Source organism: Catharus ustulatus, chromosome 2, assembly GCF_009819885.2.
Source record: "Catharus ustulatus isolate bCatUst1 chromosome 2, bCatUst1.pri.v2, whole genome shotgun sequence".
Classification (NCBI taxonomy): domain Eukaryota; kingdom Metazoa; phylum Chordata; class Aves; order Passeriformes; family Turdidae; genus Catharus; species Catharus ustulatus.
Window position 1 is genome coordinate 99,555,647 of NC_046222.1, and position 20,103 is coordinate 99,575,749.

The window sequence follows — 20,103 nt, forward strand, 5'->3', positions numbered from 1 at the left end:
CGCATCTCCTCGCTGTGCGGGCTGGTGATAAGCTCTTCTCTTCCCTTGTTTACTTAAATCCCTTCCCTTTGTGCTGTGAGGTGCTTTTATATCTCTAAGATTGCCTGTCTGGGCAGGTGTTCCTGGTGGAGGTAGATCTTTATAATTAGTAATAGTTTTCCCTTGTGGACTAGGCTACAGAGAGATGCTGAGTTCTGTAATATGTATTGACTGGACAATCTCTTTTGAGTGTTTTCTAAACAGGATGCTGGATCTCCTAGAAGCTCTGTTGTGTATGGAAGCATTATTTCCTATATAGAAGGCTTTTTCAATGCCCTTGGGATGTCCTTTGGAGAAAGACAGGTAATGAAATATCTCTTCTATGTGTTTGAGGATATGGTAGCAACCCCAGTGTTATGTTTCATAGAGTGCTTTCTGAAAGCATCAGATGTAGCAAGTTATTTATGGTTTTAGTAAACCTTTCTGCACTGCTTGCAGTTTCTCCTGTGATGTTTTAGCAGAGTGTATGAGCAGGTGAAACAAAGTGTAGGCTTTTTAGTTCCTGGAGGTACTCCCATCTGACTTCTGCACCAATTTTGCTGTGGAAATGAAAGACTGAGGAATAAAACAAGAAAAAGTTAGCATTGGAGGCGTTTAAATTGTCCCATTGTCTGTCTCTCTTGCCCCAGCTTTTCCTCTTCTTCCTGATGGCTGCATCCAGGCTTTGGTAGGTCTGTGAATATTTGCAGTTGTGAGGGGTCCCACTCCTCTGCAGAAAGCCAGGGAAAGGGGCTGCTCTGCTTTGAGCCATGGGGAAATATGGGGAGGGAAGGACAGTGAGCTGGGAATGGGGACCAACTAGTTCTGGGAAGAATGGGAATGAGGAGAGAAAAGCTCAAAGCAAAGTACTGAACAGGAAAGAGAGTCGTTAATATGGAGGTGACATCCCAATGTATGGAATGGGAGCATTTAAAATGACACAAGGTATTGGAGAATAGCAGGTTATTCTTTGCTCCTCTTCTGCTCAAATATGGAGCTGAATGCAAAGTAGTGAAAAAGCTTTCTGTAGAGAAACTGTTCTGCAAAACAAAACAGTTATTTTGGGGAGGGGGAGAAGAAAATAAGAAAATGTAAATAATATTGTTCATTCTTTGAAAATCAGGCAGTATAGTGGTAAATGCATTTATTTAGTTTGCCTCCATGGATTTTCTCACAAAATTTCTTTCAAAACAGTGGCTGGATGTGATTTGGCTGTGTGTTACTCCTCACAGCCTGTGGTTTGCATGTTCATTTTTTAGTGGCATACTAAACACTTAATTTTTTTTGTTAGCTCGATGGCAAAGTCATTCCTCCAGATTTTGGGCTGTCTGTATGCAGGCACCTGCTGCACTTATATTGTTGCTGAAGCAAGTAGCTGAATGCTTTTCTTTGTTGTAGTCTGTGCTAGTCCCTTTCTCTGTGTGGCAGGAGGATCAGCAGAAGATGCTGGTCTGAGATAAGCAGGAAGAAAGGAGCAGCTCATCAGACCCCTCTCTGTTCCTCTGCTCTTTCAGTTTCCAGTAAATTAATCAGTCAGAAATCTTCCTCAGAAAGGTCCATAGGCAACCACAATTTAGTAAATAAATTGTAGGGATTGTTCCCTGACTCAGACACTAGCCACAACAGCTCAGCATCCAGCCTTTTTTTGCCCTTTAGCCAGGTATTCCCAGGCATGCAGCTTGCTAGGAGCAGTCCCTGACCACAGTGGGTCCTGGCATGTGTGCTGTCTGGGAGAGGGCTGCCTGACCTGGACACTGCTGTGCTAACAGTGCAGAGAATGTGTAACAGAGGCAGTGGTGTTTGGCCCCCTCATTTGGATATTTGCTTGTAGCCTTGTGGGTCTGTCTTGCTCCTGGGCTGGGATTCATCTCAGCTAATCAACCTAATGTAGCTGCTTGTGTTTCTGAAGTCATCAGTGGGGATGCTAAGGAGTGGCTCATCTCAGTCTAGTGGCTGTATACAATAAGAGCAGCTGTCTCTCTCTGCTTTGCAAGAGAAGATCTTTCCAAAGGGAGGTAAGCGATCAATCCATCTGGAAAGGTGATGCGTGAAAACCATTGCGCCTGTTCTAGAGCCAGAAAACTTTTGCTCTCCCAAAGAGTGCAGTGTTGAGTGTATTGCAGGTGCAGCTGGAGCCAATCTGTGGAGTAAGCAAGGGCCAGAAATTTGAGAACAGCCCTGAGAGGCTACACAGTGTTTTATGAGGCAGTCAGACTGGTTCATCTCCTAAAGCTGCTCCTGCTTTTGAAGTGTCTCCCTCCAGTAGGTGCCTGGTTTGAACTCTTACAGTGGGTTTGTGGAGGAATGTTTCTTGCTCCCATCATCATGGCTTTCCCTTCTGTATTTAAGTGTTTATCCTGCCACAGGTTACTATGGAGTGTTTCTGGCACTTGGATTTGTTACCTTTTTCAATCTCATGAACTTTTTCTTTAGTATGGTTGCATGTTTTGAAAGCTTGAGGAATTCACTGCATTTCACACTCATACTTCAATAGCTTCCCCCTCACCTCCTCCTCCTGCTCCTCTTTGTTTGCCAGTGACCTCTGAAACTCTGCTGCCTTTCGTTTCCATCCTGCCGTTTGGTGACTAAACCCAGTCCCCTCTGGCTTTAATTACTCAGCTGCTCTTCTGCTCCCAGATGATGTTGCCAGGAGCTTTGCCTGTGGCCTTGGTGTGCTTTGTGCTCCCGCTCTTGTGTCTTAGTGATAAAACACTGCAGTGGTGTTCTCTTGTTTGTTGGAGGTTTGTCCTTTTCCTCCCCCTTGGGAGTTTGCCTCTAATGAGAAACAGGGATGGTCTCTGCCAAGAGTGAGATCAGGAGCCTGGCTGTGCTGGTGCTGAGGAGTGGCCTTCCTCTCCAGCTGCCTCCCAAGCTCCCGTCCTGGCAGCTGTTGGAGCAGGACTCTGTAGGAGGAGTGAGTCTGTTCCCTTCCTGAGGCATTGACCAGTGAGACTCCTGCCAAGCCAGAGCAGGCTGAGGAAGCTTGGAAGTGGCTGAGGGGAGGAAGGGGCTTGGCTGCAGCCAGGAAACACCCACACCCTGTGTGCAGTAGCTACTGCTTCTGTCAGGTTTTTTTGAGTGCTGAAACTTTGGGCAAGGTGCATCAGATGAAAGTGCTGTGCATTTGGGAAAGGTTTCTGTAGATGAAAGGAGAAAGGATAGGATGGACTAGAGACTTAAAGCCAAAATACATACTTTTGCTGGTTTGTGTTTCCTGAAGGAGGTCTGGAGCTCAAAGACAGAATACGGGGCTGATGTGTTCTCTGTCTTTGGACTTTTACAGCCAAAGGACTGAGCTGGTGGCTAGGCTTCCCTTGCTGTGTTGGATTCCTGTTGCCAGGCCTTTCTTACATGAACTTGTCTGATTCCTTTTTAAGCTACGCACATTTCTGGCATCTCCGAGGTTTCCTGTGGCAGTGAGTTCCCCACTTGGGTTATGTAGTGGGTTGTGTTCATGTGAGCACTCTGCTTCAAGGTAAAAGCTTTCTTGTGCAGGAATATGCTGTATTACTTCTAAGTGTCACTCCACCATAACTTTTTGTCCAGCATTAGTGAAATAGTGACGTTTTAATCCTACCAATACATGGAAATGCACAACTAAGAGAGGTAATGACGCCTTACATTGCTATGGAGATGGGGTTGATTTTTTTAACATCATTACTCAGATGTTTGTAAAGCACCCTGTTTGATTTCTAGGTGGCTGTGGGAGGAGACAAGTCTGCAGTGCTTTCCAATGTCGTTGAAGAGCTGGTGAGGTTCCGCACCAAGGTCCGTCATTACGCGCTGGCCCTGCCGGACGCAGCTGACACTGTGCCAGTGGAGGGTGAGGCAGGAGCCCAGGAATCCAAACAGGAGCAGAAGGAAAAGAGGAAGCAGTTAATGCAGGAGAGAAAGCCTCTCTTGGAGGCTTGTGACAGTCTGCGTGGGGACCTTGCTGCCTTTGGAATCCACATAAAGGTAGGAGGCAGTAACCCTCTTTGTGAGACTCTCAGTCGCTTTTTATTGTCCTTGAGCAGCTGCTCCCTGTGGGACTGCAGTCACAGGAAGTGAAAGTCAAGCCCTTGTCTGGGTATACTGCTGCCTTCTCTTCTGCTCCCCCTCAGCCTTGTGTCTCCATGCAAGCCACTGAAGATCTCATAATGTTTAGAAATCCCTAACTTGCCCAAGTTCAATCCAGAAGGAAGGGTGTGAGTAATGTGTGCAATCTTAAAAAACATTGCAAAGGAACTGGAAAGTAAACCAAGATGACTTGTGAAAATGATGCCTTACCTACCCCACACTCCCCACCAAAAATAAGTCTTCATGAGAAAGCCTCTTCCATTTTCAGCCGCTTCGTTCCCAATTGTTCCTGAGTCACAGGATTGGTACAGGATTCCTGTACCACTCGTCTCTCCATCCTGCTTTCTACTTCTAGCCTGCACCTAACATAGGCTAAAACTCCAGTGTTCTTTTCCATTATCTCAGTGGCATCTCAGGCTCGAGAGAAGACCCTCTATGACATTACTGTCTTCTCCTGGTTCCAAAAACCTGCATTACTTCTTTGAAGTGCTGCTTCTTCCAGTTCCTCTTGGTCATTGCCCTTCTTGCCTCTGTGAGGCAAGGGTCAGTGTTGCTCCTTGAGTGCAGAATAATCCTTCACATTCTCTCCCTCCATCCAGTTTGTCCTGTTCATTTTTCCTTTGCTTGGGAACTGATCCTGGCAAGTCTGGTTCCATGGTTTTACCAGTGGGAGGATGGAATGCACAATGACATCAGGGAGTGACACCACACATCCGCTCCAGCTGCTGAGTGTGAGGGCTGTCACTTGTCAGCGTGGTCGGCTGTCTCCTCTCTGGGATGACACAAACCAGGGTGGGGGCCAGCATGGTGGTGGTGGTGAGCTGCAGCTGCAAGCTGGAGCGTCTGCTTCCTTTAACTTGTTTGTAAACCCCCGCTACACTCACCTGTCAAGCAAGTTTGCAAATCCAAACAGCTGCGCTGAGACAAAGTCTTGGAGAAGCAGCCTTCCTTTTAATCTATTGGAAAAATGTTGTGGCCCCACCTCCATCCTTTCACAGATCTGTTTTGGTTTGTTTTTAAAGGGATTTACATTTGAAAACCCCACAAATTAGTCTGAGCCAGGATTCAAACCATTCCATTTATTTAAAAAAAAATTTAATAACCTGAAGCTCAGCATAATCTGTCTCACAATAGGTTACTCTAGAAAGCACACATGCACTTATGAGCACACACAGAGTAAACATCTGAAGCTGAACTCCTGCTTTCTTTGCTGATAATATGGAAGTATCCAAAGGTGTGAAGTTAGCTCACAGCTTGGTTTTGCAGATCCCAGACTCCTGCAGACGGAGTGATGCAGCTCTGCAGTTCCTCATACAGGCTCACCAAACCACGGGTTCAACAAGACACAACCTACACATAGCAGGGCTCTCTCCACCCCCTTGCTCATCATGAGTCTGCCTGGCTGGGTCAGCTGATGCCAAAAATACCCAGTAAAACAGCGCCTAACAGGGGTCCTGCTTGCTTAGTAAGTGCTTGAGGCAGTTATGTGAATTTCTCATTTCTGCCCAGCCCCTCATTTCCACAAAATGTTTGAACCTCACACTGTGCAGGCATTAATGCCAACACACTGCCCTCTGTTACGTGAGCCTCAAGCAAGCCAGCAACTCCTGAAGTCCATTGCCGGAGGAAAATCAGCGGAACAGATGAAGCAGACAAGCCTCAGCTCCATCCAGTGCAGACTAGGAGCCCCCCTGGTTTAGGCAGGGCAGGGATAGGGTGGCTCAAATAGAAGCTTAATTTTCTTAAAAATCAGCTTTGTAGAAAAGGTAGTTTGTCTTTCCTGTTCTAGCTTGTGATTTCCCTACTGTTTTCTTCTGTCAGGTTGCTCATTGCAAAGGCTGAAGTTACATAACTTGCAGCAGACTGATTAAAAAAAATCCATGTACCTTTTCTTGTCATTGAAGCATGCTTGGAAGCTATGCTACTAAGTGAAATGTAGTAATTGGGTATTTAGGCATCAAAAAATTTTCATGTAAAAAAAGATTCAACAGTTCCAGCTGCTCTCATGGGTCAGCGCTCATGGAACGTTGTCATGCGTCAATGTTCAGACTAACTTTTATTTTCAACCACTCCAATCAAACAGCTGGTTCTAAATAAAATGTTCAATTTAGCTGCAATATTGCTTTTCAAAAATATGACAGTATCACATTACAGATACTAAAACCAAGAGGCTTCTGTCCTGAGTTCAGATGAAACATATTCAGCAATACACTCTTATGTACTGAGCGTGTTTTTTCAGGGACATGAGCCATTGAGACTTGAAAATGTGATTGCATGAGTTGAGTGTCACTACTCATATGAGAAGCTGCACCCCACTGCAGCATCCCACGCTGAAGAGGTGACATTTCTACTCTCTATTTCTTCCCCGAGACAGGAAAAATTGTCTAGTTTTGTTTTACAACTCTGAGCATTATTAGTAGCAGTGGCATCCCTGTGAGATTGTATTGCCACCTCTTTTGTCCGATTGGATGAACAGCTTTGCTGAATGAATCTTGGTTAAAAACCTGTGATCTAGTCTGGCAGGACTGACCTGCTGACCTGCTTACTTTTTTTACAGGACAGAGCTGCTGTTTCCACCTGGGAAATTGTGGAAGGAGGGCAGACAGAGAAGGAGACTGAGAAAAAAAGCTGATCCCTCATCCTTGGACTGTTTTTTATTTCAGCTACTTTGGCAACTGTTGTAAATACTAGTTCTTTCAAAATAAAATCTGTTGAACAGAATGGCTAAAAATGATAGCATGTAATTTGAGCAAAACTGTTGGCACTAGTACTTGGTAAATAAAAACAGGCCTTGCAGCACAGGTGGTGGAAGCATGCAGAATTCAAGGCAGCACAGGAGCAGCTGCACTGACTTAACACAGACATGGCTCTGTTCTACTGCGGGAACTGCCCCAGCCCAAAGGCTCTGTCATCTGTCCTCACCCCGTTTTGCTGACCTGACACAGAATTTAAACACAGTGAAGGCAGAGGCAAGAACTTAGGCCTGTCATTAAGATGAAAACACTCAGTTTTATGCCTGTTGGTTGGACAATTCTGTTCCTCTCTGATGCAGGAATGGGGGATACTTTTAACTTTGAAGTATTTCCTTATTGCAGTGGTGCTGCTTTGATCCTGTGACACCTCTACCTGTAACATGGTGGTATCCAGTTAGCTGTAAGGCTTGTTACCTTCTGATTGCTTTTGCACAGAATACAAGGAGATTTCTCTAGCACTGGGAATGAAGCACACTCAGGATCTCTCCAGAATTGTGAAGATAAAATAAGGTTGTATATATATTAGTATGTATATTATTATGAAGTATGTTTAGTTGTTACCTGTTCAGTTACCTTTTTGCTGGCGCTGGCTGGTGTGGCTGTGGGCAGAGGTACAGAAGCCTCTCTTATACCTGAGGTGACCTGTGTTCTAGGGCCTGGTACTTACCTGGTACCTGCACTTTTTAAAAATCAGTGTATGAAAACATAAGAACCAAGAATGTGGGTTCATTACAAGGCACTTCTGTGTTTTCAAAGTATCTGTTCAAGAGCCTACAGGCTTTCTTTTATACTGCTGAGAATAAAATGCATAGTTATTTTTCTGCTCCCTTTCTCTATTATCAGTACTTCCAGAGAAGAGTGGGGTGTCTCTTCATTCAGCACTGGGGCACAGGTGCTTATTTGACACAGCTGCTATTGTACATTTGCTTGGGGCAGTGTTGTTCTAGCAAAACAGAATAAATGGTGAGCAGCAGCTCAGCTGCTGTGTGAAATGGGATCAGCACACACCAAACAAAGTCCAGTCAATTTGCTATTATTTTTATTTCCTACCAAAAGAAACTGCTAATTTCCAGAACGTTTAAAAATTGTAACAATTGGTACACATTAGTGAATAACAGTTACAACTGTGTAGCTTTAAAACCAACAGGGCAGGTTGAAATCTGTACTGAGCTCTATTAATTGATTGACTTCGCCTACATGTCACATTTTGATTATAATACCACTGATATTATAATTACAAGAAAAAATTGTATTTTAAAGGCAGTAGCTGTTTTAAAATCAGTTTTAACTTTCTGATTTCATTTAAAAGTAGTCAGGTTTCTCAAATACATTTAAAGGGGGAAATGATAGCTTCTTTCCCCAAAGATGCAGACAGTTTACAAAAGTGCTTAAACACTAAAACCTCAGTTCTTAAGAGTAGTCTGTGAACCCTCATAGAGCAACACAAGCAAACACTTAAAAACCTATTTTAAAAATAGGTAACTGGTTTAAAAAGAAAAATGCATCAGGGTGAGGTAGTAGTCACAGTGCGTCCAGAAATACCAACTCTGAGGACTGAAGGGAAATACTTGGAGTAGCCTTTCTGATTACAGGTGCTTTCTGCAGGCAGCCATTGCAAGGAATGAGAACAGTGTGACTGGTCTGTGAGACCACATTCCAGCTGAGAGCACCACAAGAGTGGCTGTGCTGAGCAGGTGACATCTACTGCAATAACCGGATGCGTTATGTGATTGTTCCAGGCTTTAATGAGCAGGAACACTTGGAGCTGGAGTGGAGGTTCAAGGGCAGTACCCATTTAAATTTACTTTGCATGAACTTGCCTCCCTCTCCACTCTGGTTCAATCCCTACAAGCTTTGGCTAGATCTCCAAAAATTTAAGGAATGGTCCTGTGCAAAATCCCACAGAAGTTCTGCTTTACACCTAACGTTTGCCTGCTCTGCCAGCGCACCAGGTCAGTGTGGCCCTGACATTGTGTCTGTCCTGCAGAGATCAAGTAAAAGCCTCTATGCTTTTTGCTCTAAGAACTCTTGCTTATTGCAGTACTGCACCTGAAGCTCAAACACCAACCACCCTATTTCTGTTCCTGCCTTTGACTTGCAGTGTACGCTGTGTGCGCTCTGCTGTGAAGGTACAGGTACGAGCTCTGGGCTGCCTTTTGTTCCTTCAGCTTGAACTCCTGCTGGCTCATCGCTGTGCACCTACAGCTCTGTGTGCTGGGCTGCTCTGAGCTCCGACCCAGCAGGCAACTGGAGTTTTAAAAGCACTTCACTCTTCCATGATCACTGAGAGCTGAACCAGCTCTGCTGGCTCTCACCGAGTTTCTTGCCCCGCCTAGTACCTCTCCGAATGACAATTTCAAAAGTTCATCATACTGAGTCAAGACCAGATAAACAAACAAATTTACTATTTTTCAGATAAGCCTAATTATTGTTTAATGAATTTTACTGCTAAGATTCCTATAGCATATCTTTATTCTGCCAAGGAGGAACCTTTTAAAAAAAAATAAGAAGACATTACACGAAGGGATGCCTTGTCCTAATGAATGCTGCCTCTGGGACCGGGAATGGGAAAAGGCAACTAATTACATTCAAAATCTACAGCAACTCTCATGCATTCCCTTTCCAATGAGGCTTATTTTTTGCTTCTTACTATACTAGCATGGCAAAACATGAAGTGCAATAGCTAATTCTAGACAGAGGTTCTAATAATGACAAGTGACAACCTTGGTGAAATCCAAGAAATTCAGTTGAGCTGGTGGAAGAATTTTATCTACATTATCAAGTGCATTTTTTTTTGCTGTTCACACTTTAGTTATTGCTCAATAACTATCAAAAAGAACAGAGGAATATTTTCAGTTTAGTTTTATTATATTATAACAGTTCTGCAGCTACAGCTTATTTCAGCCAAAACATTTTTGTATTCCAAACTCTTAAAAAATATCTACATTAATCATATTTTTCTATTCTTAAAAATAAAAAATATCTACCTAACATACCAATGCTGCTACAGCACTTGAAAGGGTGCATTATGTAAATTCTACGGTACACATAATTACTCTTGCAGTCATTGTTCTTCCTTCTTCTCTGCAGCTTTGGCTTCAGGTTTCAAAAAGTTTGTTAAAAGCTGTTCCAACTTCTGAAATCATGTCAGAGGCTGTCATTGAACGTCCAAATTTCTGAAAGGCTTGGTGGTTAGACTGCCTTGTGAGAGAGCAAGCTCCAAATGCAGCCACAAGAAAGGGATTTTGACTGAAAGGAAAAAAAAAACCAAAACCAGAAAACAACATTATAAAGAGAATCTGAAAGCTTCTGTGCAATTTATAAGGTGGTGGACATCATCTTTGTACTTGTAAATATTAGCATTGCCAGGAAGGTCTCTTAAGCAAACATGTTCTCAGGCTCTTGCATTGCAGAACACTTTTGTCTGAATTTTTTAAATCAAATACTTCCATATCCATGGCACAGCATGTGCCTGAGTGAGAAACACCACCAGGGCCAAAGCACTCAAAAGGAAAAAAGGCTTAAAAAGTGGGGAAGGTGTTCCATGTCTAGCTTTACTGATGTGAAGCTTCATGCTTTCATTTAGAGGAAGACTGAAGGCTCACCTGACAGCCCTTGAACCCCCTTTCCTCTCCATTCTCTGGGTAGCTCCATTTAGTTTTGTCTTGCAGGGGTGGGGGAAGGCCTTGGGGATGCAGACAAGAGATGATTTACAGCAGGGCATGGGGACTGTCCCAGGCCCTTCATTAGATCAGCTTCACAGGGGTAAAGTGGCAAGTGAAGACCACAACACAAGCTAAGGCTGCTGTAATGCCTCCTACACACTTAGGAACTGCCCAAGAGAGTGTACCCAGACCCATATCTGTAATGCTGAGCAGCCAGCACAGTCCAGAGCCATCTCCACAGTATCTTTTCATAGCCTGGGCCATGGGAGTTACTTCTGCTGCCTTAAAAGAGAAAACAACTGCAGAATAATTCAGCAGCCAGTGCTGTGCTCCAGGTCTGGCTGATAAAAAAACCTCACAAAGCCCAGCCTCAGCTGAGCATTGCTGCCTGGAACCCACTAAGGACCTCCTCACTCCTCTGCCAAGTGAGAGTTTTGTGAAGGATCCCAATGTAAAACACAGGCAAAGCAGGACATGACTTTACGATTAGGTGTCACCTAAGCAAAATCTCCATGTACTCATCAAGGAGCAGGAGTACTTAAACTACCTTGAGCGTGAATCCTGGATGCCCAAATTCTGCTCTGAAACAAGAGCTATGTACAGCCTCCTGGACTCAAGGCAGCTAAAGCACCATACTCCAAACACATCAGCATCCTCTCTAGCCAAGTGAGGAATCCTACCTACTGTACTAACACCCCTGAAAGCCAGCACCATGTCAGTGTTTGAAAACCTCTCTGTACAGACCCATTTTGAAATGCTAGAGCCAGGCACAAGCTGGAAGGACTGGCTGGACTGCCTGCAGTGCAGTCTCGAGCAGATGCCCTGACTCACTGAACCCAAAAAGCTCCTCTCCTGCAACACATGAGGTAGGCAGGACTGGTACAGCAGGTGTCTGTGAAGGGTCACCTTAACACCACTGCAGGAGACACAATGCATCGCTGATGCCAATTACACTTTCCCTTCATCTATAAAATAAAGGAGTTTCTGAGCAAGCTGTTTAGAAAAGCCACGGGAGCTCAAGTCAGGAGAGCCTGGAAAACATGTGCCGTGTTTGCTAATCTCTCCAACAATTTAATACTGCTGTGCTGTACCCCACATAAAAATGAAGTCACTCTTTTAACAATTTAAAACAGAATTCCTCCTTTCATGGCAGCTGCAAATTCAGATACCCAGAATGACAAAGGAAACCAAGATTTAGATTTCAGAATTTTGAAGCGTGGTTCAACTCATTCCCCTTGGGGCACCTTGTGCAGTGCCCTTGTGGTAACACAAGCACAGCCTGGTAACTCCCATGGACATCTGATACTGTGCACCTGCATGCAGCATCCCAAAGGCTACAGAAGGTCTCCACTCCTGGCTTCCACAGCTTGCTACTTACTGAGAAGAGGGACTGTAACTGGCTGCTTATATTCCTTTCAACTTTATTTAAAGCTGATGTTTTCACAGAAAGACTCTGTGGCTATCTGAACCAGCTAGTTTGTCAGGAACTGACATAAATTAACTAAAAAGCCAAAAGCCATCTGCATGGCTGCATTATGTACAACCAAAGTGGAATGCCATTTGGCCTTAAAAGAATTACTCATTTTGAAACTGTATTTTATTTGCAAGTTTCAATACACCTGCCCGATTGAATTACTTAGCCACAATGCAGGAGGATTCACCAAAATAGAAAAAACAAAGCCAAACAACATGTCTTTTGAATTACAGAGATGTTACTGCCAATGACTACCACTTATTTATCGTTTTTACTTTCTGCCTATGTCAAATTGTTTTGAAAACACGTACTTCATACATAAATGCCCATGTGAACAGATCCAGAGGCTCTTTTTCTGTCCCAGACTTGGGAGATGTTAAATTACTGAAAGGTTTGTCTTATTAAAATTATTACTATTATATAGACTGCTCTAGATACCCTTATACTTAAGTACATGGACACTTTCTTACCAAAATCTCCAATTTCATTTGGAAATTTATACAATAGCAGGTCTATGACAGTTGCCCTTGGTGAATACAGACTCACAGCAATTAAGTTGTTAATTAATATTCATACCCATTTGTTTTTTCAGCTCCAGCAACAAATGCCCAGTGTGCCATGACTCCAAGAGAACCAGAAAGGAGGTCCCCCTGTCCACCACATCTCCGGCTGCTTCCTTCGTGACTGCACACAAGTACTGTGAACAGACAAACCAAAACCAAAGTCATGTGCTGTTATCCTTCTGTTTACAATGACAGCACTGCAGCTGCAAGGGTTACCCTCTGAGGCACACAGCAACTAACAGGTGAGAGACTTAACACAGGCAGAAGAATATGCTGAAATACACTGAAATTGCATTAACATTTGTAAAAATACTTTTCTCGTTACCTTTTAATCCTTCACACATAACGTTACAGAATGTGTGCACTTTCTCCACTCAGCCTGCATGGGTGAGTTTAGTAATTCATGTGCCATCATGAGCCATCACCCCAAACTGGACCAGGTCCTTCCACAGAGCCGTTGCACAAATACACCTGTTCAGTGTCTCCGACCTTCAGAGTTTGCCAATGTAAACCAAGGTGTTTACAAGAAGAAAATGCAAGATAGAACTAAAATCTCAAATGTTCTACCATGTCCATCACAAAAGTATTATATTGAAACAGCCTTTTCCTTAGGCTTAGTGAAAAGCACATGCAAGGTAGATTTATTTTTGTCTGCCAATCGACAGCGTCCTCACCACCCGTGTATGTTTCTGTCAGCAGTGTCACTGTGGACAGGCTCTGTCGGGATATCAGATGTTACAGTTCTATTTTAAATACACAAAAGACCTTGGTCAAACTGATCTCTTTGTGCAGCTTTAACCAGGAGGAACACGCAAATGGTTTCACTACATTTAACTCCTTTGTTCTCCACTCTCAACAAGCCCAAGCAGGAAGGCTGGAGGACATATAAGGCACATACAAAGAAAACAGCATCAATTCTGCTATCCTTCTCTGAACTCTCCTGCGGGGATGTACCTACCCTTAGCTTTTTTTCTTGCTTGGTTCTGAAAAAAAAAAACAGGAGAAATTTACTTTCCTCTCCTAGGAGGATGGAAGAACTGGCAGAATCACGATTGGCCAAATGTGATCCTTAGCATCCCCAGTCAGCTGCTGCAGGATTCAGGACTGCGCACACAATCACTTGTGTGCTGCTGAGCACGCCAAATATACAAGCAAAGGATAAAGTGAAATCAGGCTTTGCTTGGACAACAGCTCTTGCCTCAAGCATGGGCTGGGTTTCTCCAAAGAGTATTAACAGAGCAGCCCAAGTGTTTTAGAGGGAGTACTGCCCATATTTTTAAAATTTGAAAAAAAAATTTTCTTTTTCAAACTAATGGAGAAAACTTGCTCAGAACTGAAGGATTTGCAGATATATCTTTCTAACTAGCAAGTGGTAAAATGCTACATAATGCCAATAAACCCCTTCCAGTTCATTATGTGCAACAGCAAAGAATTGTACTTCTCTTCCATTTCCTACCAATCCTTCCAGCAGTAATTGCGGGGCCAGGCAGTTGTGCGTGTTTGCTGCCACTGAGAGGGCAAAGATTCATTAGTCACCGGGAGCACAGCACACACCACTGCAGTCCTGCCAGCAGTTCATTTTCCCAATCACCCTTCTCCCCCTCCCCCTCTCAAATTAAGATTCTGGATGTGTTTCCCAGTGAGCAGTAGCTAATGTCAAATTTCACAAGTGTAATGCCCCTCTGAGTTAGCTATCTGAAGAAGGTATGCCCTTTTAGGTGGCGTGATTTATTCTTACTTTTATTTTAAATACAGTGCTTTAGAGAAATTACCTCTAATTCTACTACTTTGAAGATGCTATCTCACAGGATTTTCACTTTGAGGGCTTGAACTCCTGGCAGGAGGGAGGATGGAAATCCTCTGTTCAAAAGCTTTGGGGCCTTCTGACTGACAGCTGAGCACAAGCCCCTGCTTATTAGCTGTATGTCACCATCTGCCACTATTCTGTAGCCCCACAACCTTCCAGTCATTTTTGAGCTGTACAGGAAAGCAAGATCTCCTCAAACTAGGCCATTTATAATACTCTCCTAAATAATTTTTTTTAAAAAGTGATCTTTTCTTTGTGGTTTTAAAAAGTAAGTTTTAAATATGTGCAGACTACCTCACAGGCAACAACAAAAGCAGACCTTTGTACTCTGCACACAGATGCTGGAAAACAAATCCATGGAATACCTTCAAAGAAGCAGAACTAGAGGAAAATTCACTTGAATGAGGAGGGAAAGATATCACACACAATTCTTGTGCAGAGGCTTGGCTGATCAAAGAACATCTCAAAATAAAAGGATGATGAACATGACGGCAGGCAATGGGAAAAGGATTTAAAGACACTTCTGAATTGCAGCCATTATTAAGAGCTTTTAAAATCTAAGAAGGAATCCCAGAAGCATCAAGACAGATGCTTTTCCCACCCTTCTCCTAGAACAGCAAAATAGAAATGCTGTCTTCATGGTCCCCCAGTGCAACATCCCCCACTGCAAGTCAGTTCCAGCAGTTCTTTAAGGACCATGGGGTGATGTCTTTACATTGCACTGAGCAGTCACAACCAGTGGCAACGTTACAAGACCTTGACTAGCTTGAATCACTGAATAGTCAGCTATGATGCTGAGAAGGTGGGCAGTTCTATTCCCTAGAAATATGCACAATGCTCTATTTAGGGAAGGATGAAGCTGTATTTGATCAGTTGTTCATGTACATCAGCAAGCACAGCAAAAATGGGTCATGGAAGAGCTGAGGAGACCAAGATGACTGGATGTGGACAACAAGGAAACTACAAAGACTGAAATCACCACAAAGCGTCAGTTTTGAAAAGGCAGCAGCCAGGGCCACTTAAGGTCAATTAGTTTGACACCAGTCCAGACCAAAACAATGGAGAAGTTCAGCTATAGTTCCACTGACAGAAACACACAACTAATGCTGGTCAAGCTGGCTGTTAGGGCAGGGTGTCTAGTTCTGTTTTCTAACAGGTCTGAGTAACCAAATCTGATGTCATTATTTCTAGGGTAATGAAACAAAGACAACCCACCTCAGTGCAAATAGCAGACAGTTTTTTAATGAAAACTGATTCATACCAAGTAACTCTCAGGGAAATAAAAAATTTCCCCAACTCCCTACCACTTATTCATGCAGCACACGTACACTATCAGAAGAAAAGGCTAGATGAAATAAAAATGTCATCACTGAAGAAATGCCTGCAAGGAGATCTGCCAGCATCAGAACAAGCACAGTCCTATTCAACAGTTTCAACACAGTCTCAGCAAGTAAACATCACATAAATACTGCCAGAGCTCTAGGCAGCAAATACAACACGTCCCTCACATATAATCACACGGATTGCTTGTGTACCTAAAACCATGGAAATAATTTGTACTGAAATGAGTGCAACAGAAACAAAAAATTGAAGGCTGTCATACTGACAGAATATTGTAAAGTAGAAATTCAACAGTTTTAGGCTTCAAACAACTCAAGACTCTGCCCCAGACTTTCTGGGTAACTATGGCCAAGTCATTTAGTAGCTCTATGTTTAATACATTTCAGGCCATAAAATGTCTTCAAGAAGTGCTGAAAAGGGAGTGATGGTAAGATATACATCAATATTTGTGAAAGCATTCAGACTATGGTGTCACATGTAGCTGCACCATTGCCAGTTTTAAGCTGAAATAACCCCCAGCCCAAATTTTGCTGCTGCCAAAAGCCCAGAAGAACGACCTATTTATGGGTATTGTATGCTTAATTCAAAAAGCCCCAAACACAACAGTCTGTTATGTAACTGAAAATATCTGTCCGCTCTTTGGAGAAAAAAAAAAACAAACAACAGAATGCAGTAGTTTTGCTGACTTCAAGGACTACAAGTTAACTGGGAAGCACAGATGTATTGTCAGCTCCTAGATACATCTCAGTTAGAAAACCAAATTTTTGCTAACTACAAAAGGCAGTGTGTGTCTGCTTGTTCCCGATTCACCATGTTCACCCAGTGGTGAAAAAAATAAATTAATCTCTGGGGTGTTTTTACTTTTGCATTTAGAGCAGGGCATGTGAAATATGGGATAGTTTAGTTCTTCTGATGATGGTCAAGAAGACTGAAGAGCCTATGTGAAATATCACATTTATTGAGACTGCAGACTGAAAGACTGGAAATTTAAATTTAACTCCTGAATCTCAGGCATCCTGAACAAATTCCTTGCACTTTATTTCTTCTCATAGAGGAGGAGTATTACACTCACTCATGGTGAGGAATCCATGTATGAAACACAACCATTATAACCTCTGATACCACCCAGCTAGACTGATCAGCTAACAGCCACCCCACAAAACAAACACACTCCAGTTTAATTAAAAGGCTGAAGATTTCCATTTTCTATGCAAATAATGTAGCTACCAAGGATCATTTTGCCCATCAATACAAGATTTAGACCATTATCAGATTTTTAGTAAAATCTCTTACCAATATACATCTCTGACCTAGCATGTACTTATACTAGCAAGAAATTTATCTTTTTCCTTTTGCAAGTTAGTTCACAAAAGCACATGGCTGGAGACCATAGATTCCCAGGAACATGTCCCAGAGTGCATACAGACAGGAAAACCAAGTTTAATGACTCTGGCTGGAGAAACAACTCAACTGATGTGAAAAATGTAAGTTGGCTTTTATATAAAGGGTGCTTATACTTTTTTATTCCCTAATCATACTTTTAAAACTTAGATAAGTCCTTGAGTGCAAGATAGAGCAGGCAATTTAAGCTGAGATGAAAATGACCCAAATTTTCCATTAGTTGTGCTGGACAGGCACAGGAGCCAGGGCCAGGTGAACAGTGCCAGGGAAAAGCTGGCTGGGCTGCAAGTGGCAGAGACAGCACAGTGGCACCAGGGACAGGAGCCATCACCTCCCCATTTTGCTCATTCTGCAGACAAGGGTGCTGTCCCAGTCATAAATCTAGGTGAGATTTGCTCAGTAGCTGTGAGTGAGCCAGGCAATGACAAGCACTGAGCAGTTCTTCCTTTCCAGCTCTGTGGGGAGATGAATGGCTGGAATTAGAAGTACTACTTGTGGACTTATGGCAAAGAGTTGGCTTTTTACCCCATAGCCAATACTCAGTATTCTGTTTCACATGCTTCTTTTGGCCACAGCTGCACCTGAAACTGGATTTAGCTACTGGTTCCAGGTAAAAGTAGTCCCAGGCAGTAGCAGGGTGATTTCTATAAAGCCTGCCTTTTGGAAGGGAGGGGGGTCAAACACAGAAAAACTCACTATAATGTTTAAAAACCAAAATCCAAATACTCTAATTCAAGGACCTAGCCAAATTTTAAACATGTTAGGAACTAAGGCTGGTATAACCACACTTTATTATTGACCAGTTCTCCAAAGAATAATAAAAAGATAACCTTAGAGAGCTGTGCCATAGTGAATAAAAGCTGACTTACCTTTTACCCATAGGCTGAGTACTCATTCCTACCCTGGTCAGTGATGGCACTGATATCACCTACCAAGAGCATGGTGAAGCTCATCTTTGTAGAGCAGGGAATCAACAACTGTAGACCAAGCTATAATGTGAAATTGCAAAAGGAAAGAGAAAAAGAGTATATAAACTTAATTTAAAATCTTGGTGGTTATGTTTACAGGCCAGTTGGCAGCTCACTACTGAAATGGAGACAAATTTTAGAAAAATCTCCTTTATACTGGAGGATTGCTACTGCTTTCACAGAGGTCAGTATGTGACTTTGAGGCCATAAGGAATCACCTGCATCAGTGAGTCTGATCTGTGGAAACAAACTGTAGAAGCATCCAGACACTTCAAAGTTTGTCAATCTAGCAAAGTTTCAGGTACGTTGCTGTAGTAGTTAATTTGTCTAAACCTTACTTTTAATTTATTAAACTTCAGCTTCCAATCAGAATTCATCAAGCCTCTCTGTGCAGATTACAAAGCTTTTTGCTGAGAGTAATTCTTCAGCAATACTTGATACCAAATCACCTGGTAACCTTTTCTGTCTTCAGGTAACAGAAGTAAACTGCATTTCCTACAGACTCATGAATAAAAGTACTGTGAAAATAACCACTAAGCAATCACTAAGCTATAAAGCATTCAGAAACCCAATCTTCCCTACTTCAAAATTTGGCATCTTCAAAAAGCCTTCCTTCCTCAACAACTAAGCATAAAACACTAAAGTTACATGGTTAAGTTTGCAATTTCTCAATTTCTGGTTTTCCTGGAGTGCATTGAGACTTACTTTTCTCTCTCTTTTTTTTTTCCCCTGGAAAGCACACATGCAGTATTTTCCCAAAGGAGAAAGTTTAAAAGTAATATATGTAAACTACATTGTCAGTATGCTGAACACAGGAGGTCAAGCAGGAAATGCCTAATAGGTAGGGCTTAAGAACTACAAGTGCATGATGACATGTTCAAAAAAAGGCAAGAGTACACAGATCTTTTCATAATGTTTGATTGCGCTCAGAGGACATTGGTCTGATCCAATAACCTTGGACTTCCCTCATGTATGTAGTCTTAGCTGAACAAAAATTATATCAGATCAAAGAAGAGACAGATGAAAAATAAGAGCAAAAAACCTGGGAAAGAATTCATGGTCAGTGACATGACAACATATTCCATGTTTGGCACAGAGCACACAGTAGAAACTCCTTTCTCAATGTAATTTTGTTTTTGAGAAACTTTTAAAAAAATGACCAGCAGATCAGACCCAAAGAACATTGCTGTTAAAAGGAAGCTGAAGTCTTTAGTTTCTGCAAAATTCTCAAGAACCTTCTTCAAAGTCATGCAAACTCTAAAAACAGTTCATGTAAGAGACATTATAACCTGCTTTCTTAGCTCAGCAATGCTGCCTGTAATGTCTGTAATCCAACAAAAGTATCAGTGATAGCACAAAGTAAGAACAAAAAAGCAGCCTAGAGCTGGACATCAATCAACTGCTGTAAAGGTACAGAACTGTTTTTATTTCTAAACAAAAGCCAGTTCACTAATAGAAAAAAATGCCAGAACACAGAGACAAATAACAAGGTGGGGAAAAAAATAAAACCAATAAAAACTCCCAAAAGTACACAAGACATACATGAACTTGTGCCACATACGAACATTCAAAATTGAAACTGAACTTGTCTCCTTGGTTTTTTTATTCCTGCATGACAAGAGACATTGGAGACCTGTCCTCTCTCACCAGAAGGTGTGAGATACACTAATCTCAAGAATAACAGTTCAAAAGAAGAACAGACATACACTAGATAATGTACTCAATCTAAAGTGTTCACCCAGTCTTCCCAACGTTCATTTAAAAAGCAACAATCCTGTATAAAAAGAAAATTGTTGACATAAAAGCAGAGGAGGAAAACAACTACAATGCTCTAGAGGTCTCCAGATGGCACAAACTGGAATCAAGACATTTTATTCTCCAGCAGAGTTCATCCATCCTTAAGCCTAGCCTGACTGTCCAAGGTTACAAATTACAGTAGTTTCACGAATACAAGCCGCACGGATTATAAGCCGCACTTCCGGTGCCTCGACAATGTTGCTGTCTTTGTCAATAGATAAGCCGCACCCCGAATATTAGCCGCACTTTCGTTCGTA

General features: G+C 42.5%; 2 protein-coding genes and 1 long non-coding RNA gene across 7 annotated transcripts in view; 2 read left to right on the top strand and 1 right to left on the bottom strand.

Moving 5' to 3' along the window:
• Window positions 1-7,288, top strand: part of CARS2 (cysteinyl-tRNA synthetase 2, mitochondrial) — a 43,054-nt gene extending 35,766 nt beyond the window's left edge. The window contains exons 13-15 of the mRNA XM_033051259.2: window positions 244-342; window positions 3,715-3,975; window positions 6,635-7,288. Coding sequence (XP_032907150.1) covers window positions 244-342; window positions 3,715-3,975; window positions 6,635-6,709 — 435 coding nt within the window. The 3' untranslated portion in view covers window positions 6,710-7,288. The remainder of the gene's footprint in view (window positions 1-243; window positions 343-3,714; window positions 3,976-6,634) is intronic.
• A 564-nt stretch (window positions 7,289-7,852) lies between these two features.
• NAXD (NAD(P)HX dehydratase) overlaps window positions 7,853-20,103 on the bottom strand; it is a 54,222-nt gene continuing 41,971 nt past the window's right edge. For all 5 annotated transcript variants that reach the window (XM_033051256.1, XM_033051254.1, XM_033051255.1 and 2 more), the window contains 2 exons: window positions 12,546-12,666; window positions 7,853-10,079 (listed from right to left, as the gene is read on the bottom strand). In XM_033051256.1, the coding sequence (XP_032907147.1) occupies window positions 9,929-10,079; window positions 12,546-12,666 (272 nt within the window). In that variant the 3' untranslated portion in view covers window positions 7,853-9,928. The remainder of the gene's footprint in view (window positions 10,080-12,545; window positions 12,667-20,103) is intronic.
• On the top strand, window positions 12,674-19,071 carry LOC116992082. The gene is made up of 2 exons (XR_004417000.1): window positions 12,674-17,164; window positions 18,149-19,071. It is a non-coding gene; the product is annotated as an uncharacterized LOC116992082 (long non-coding RNA).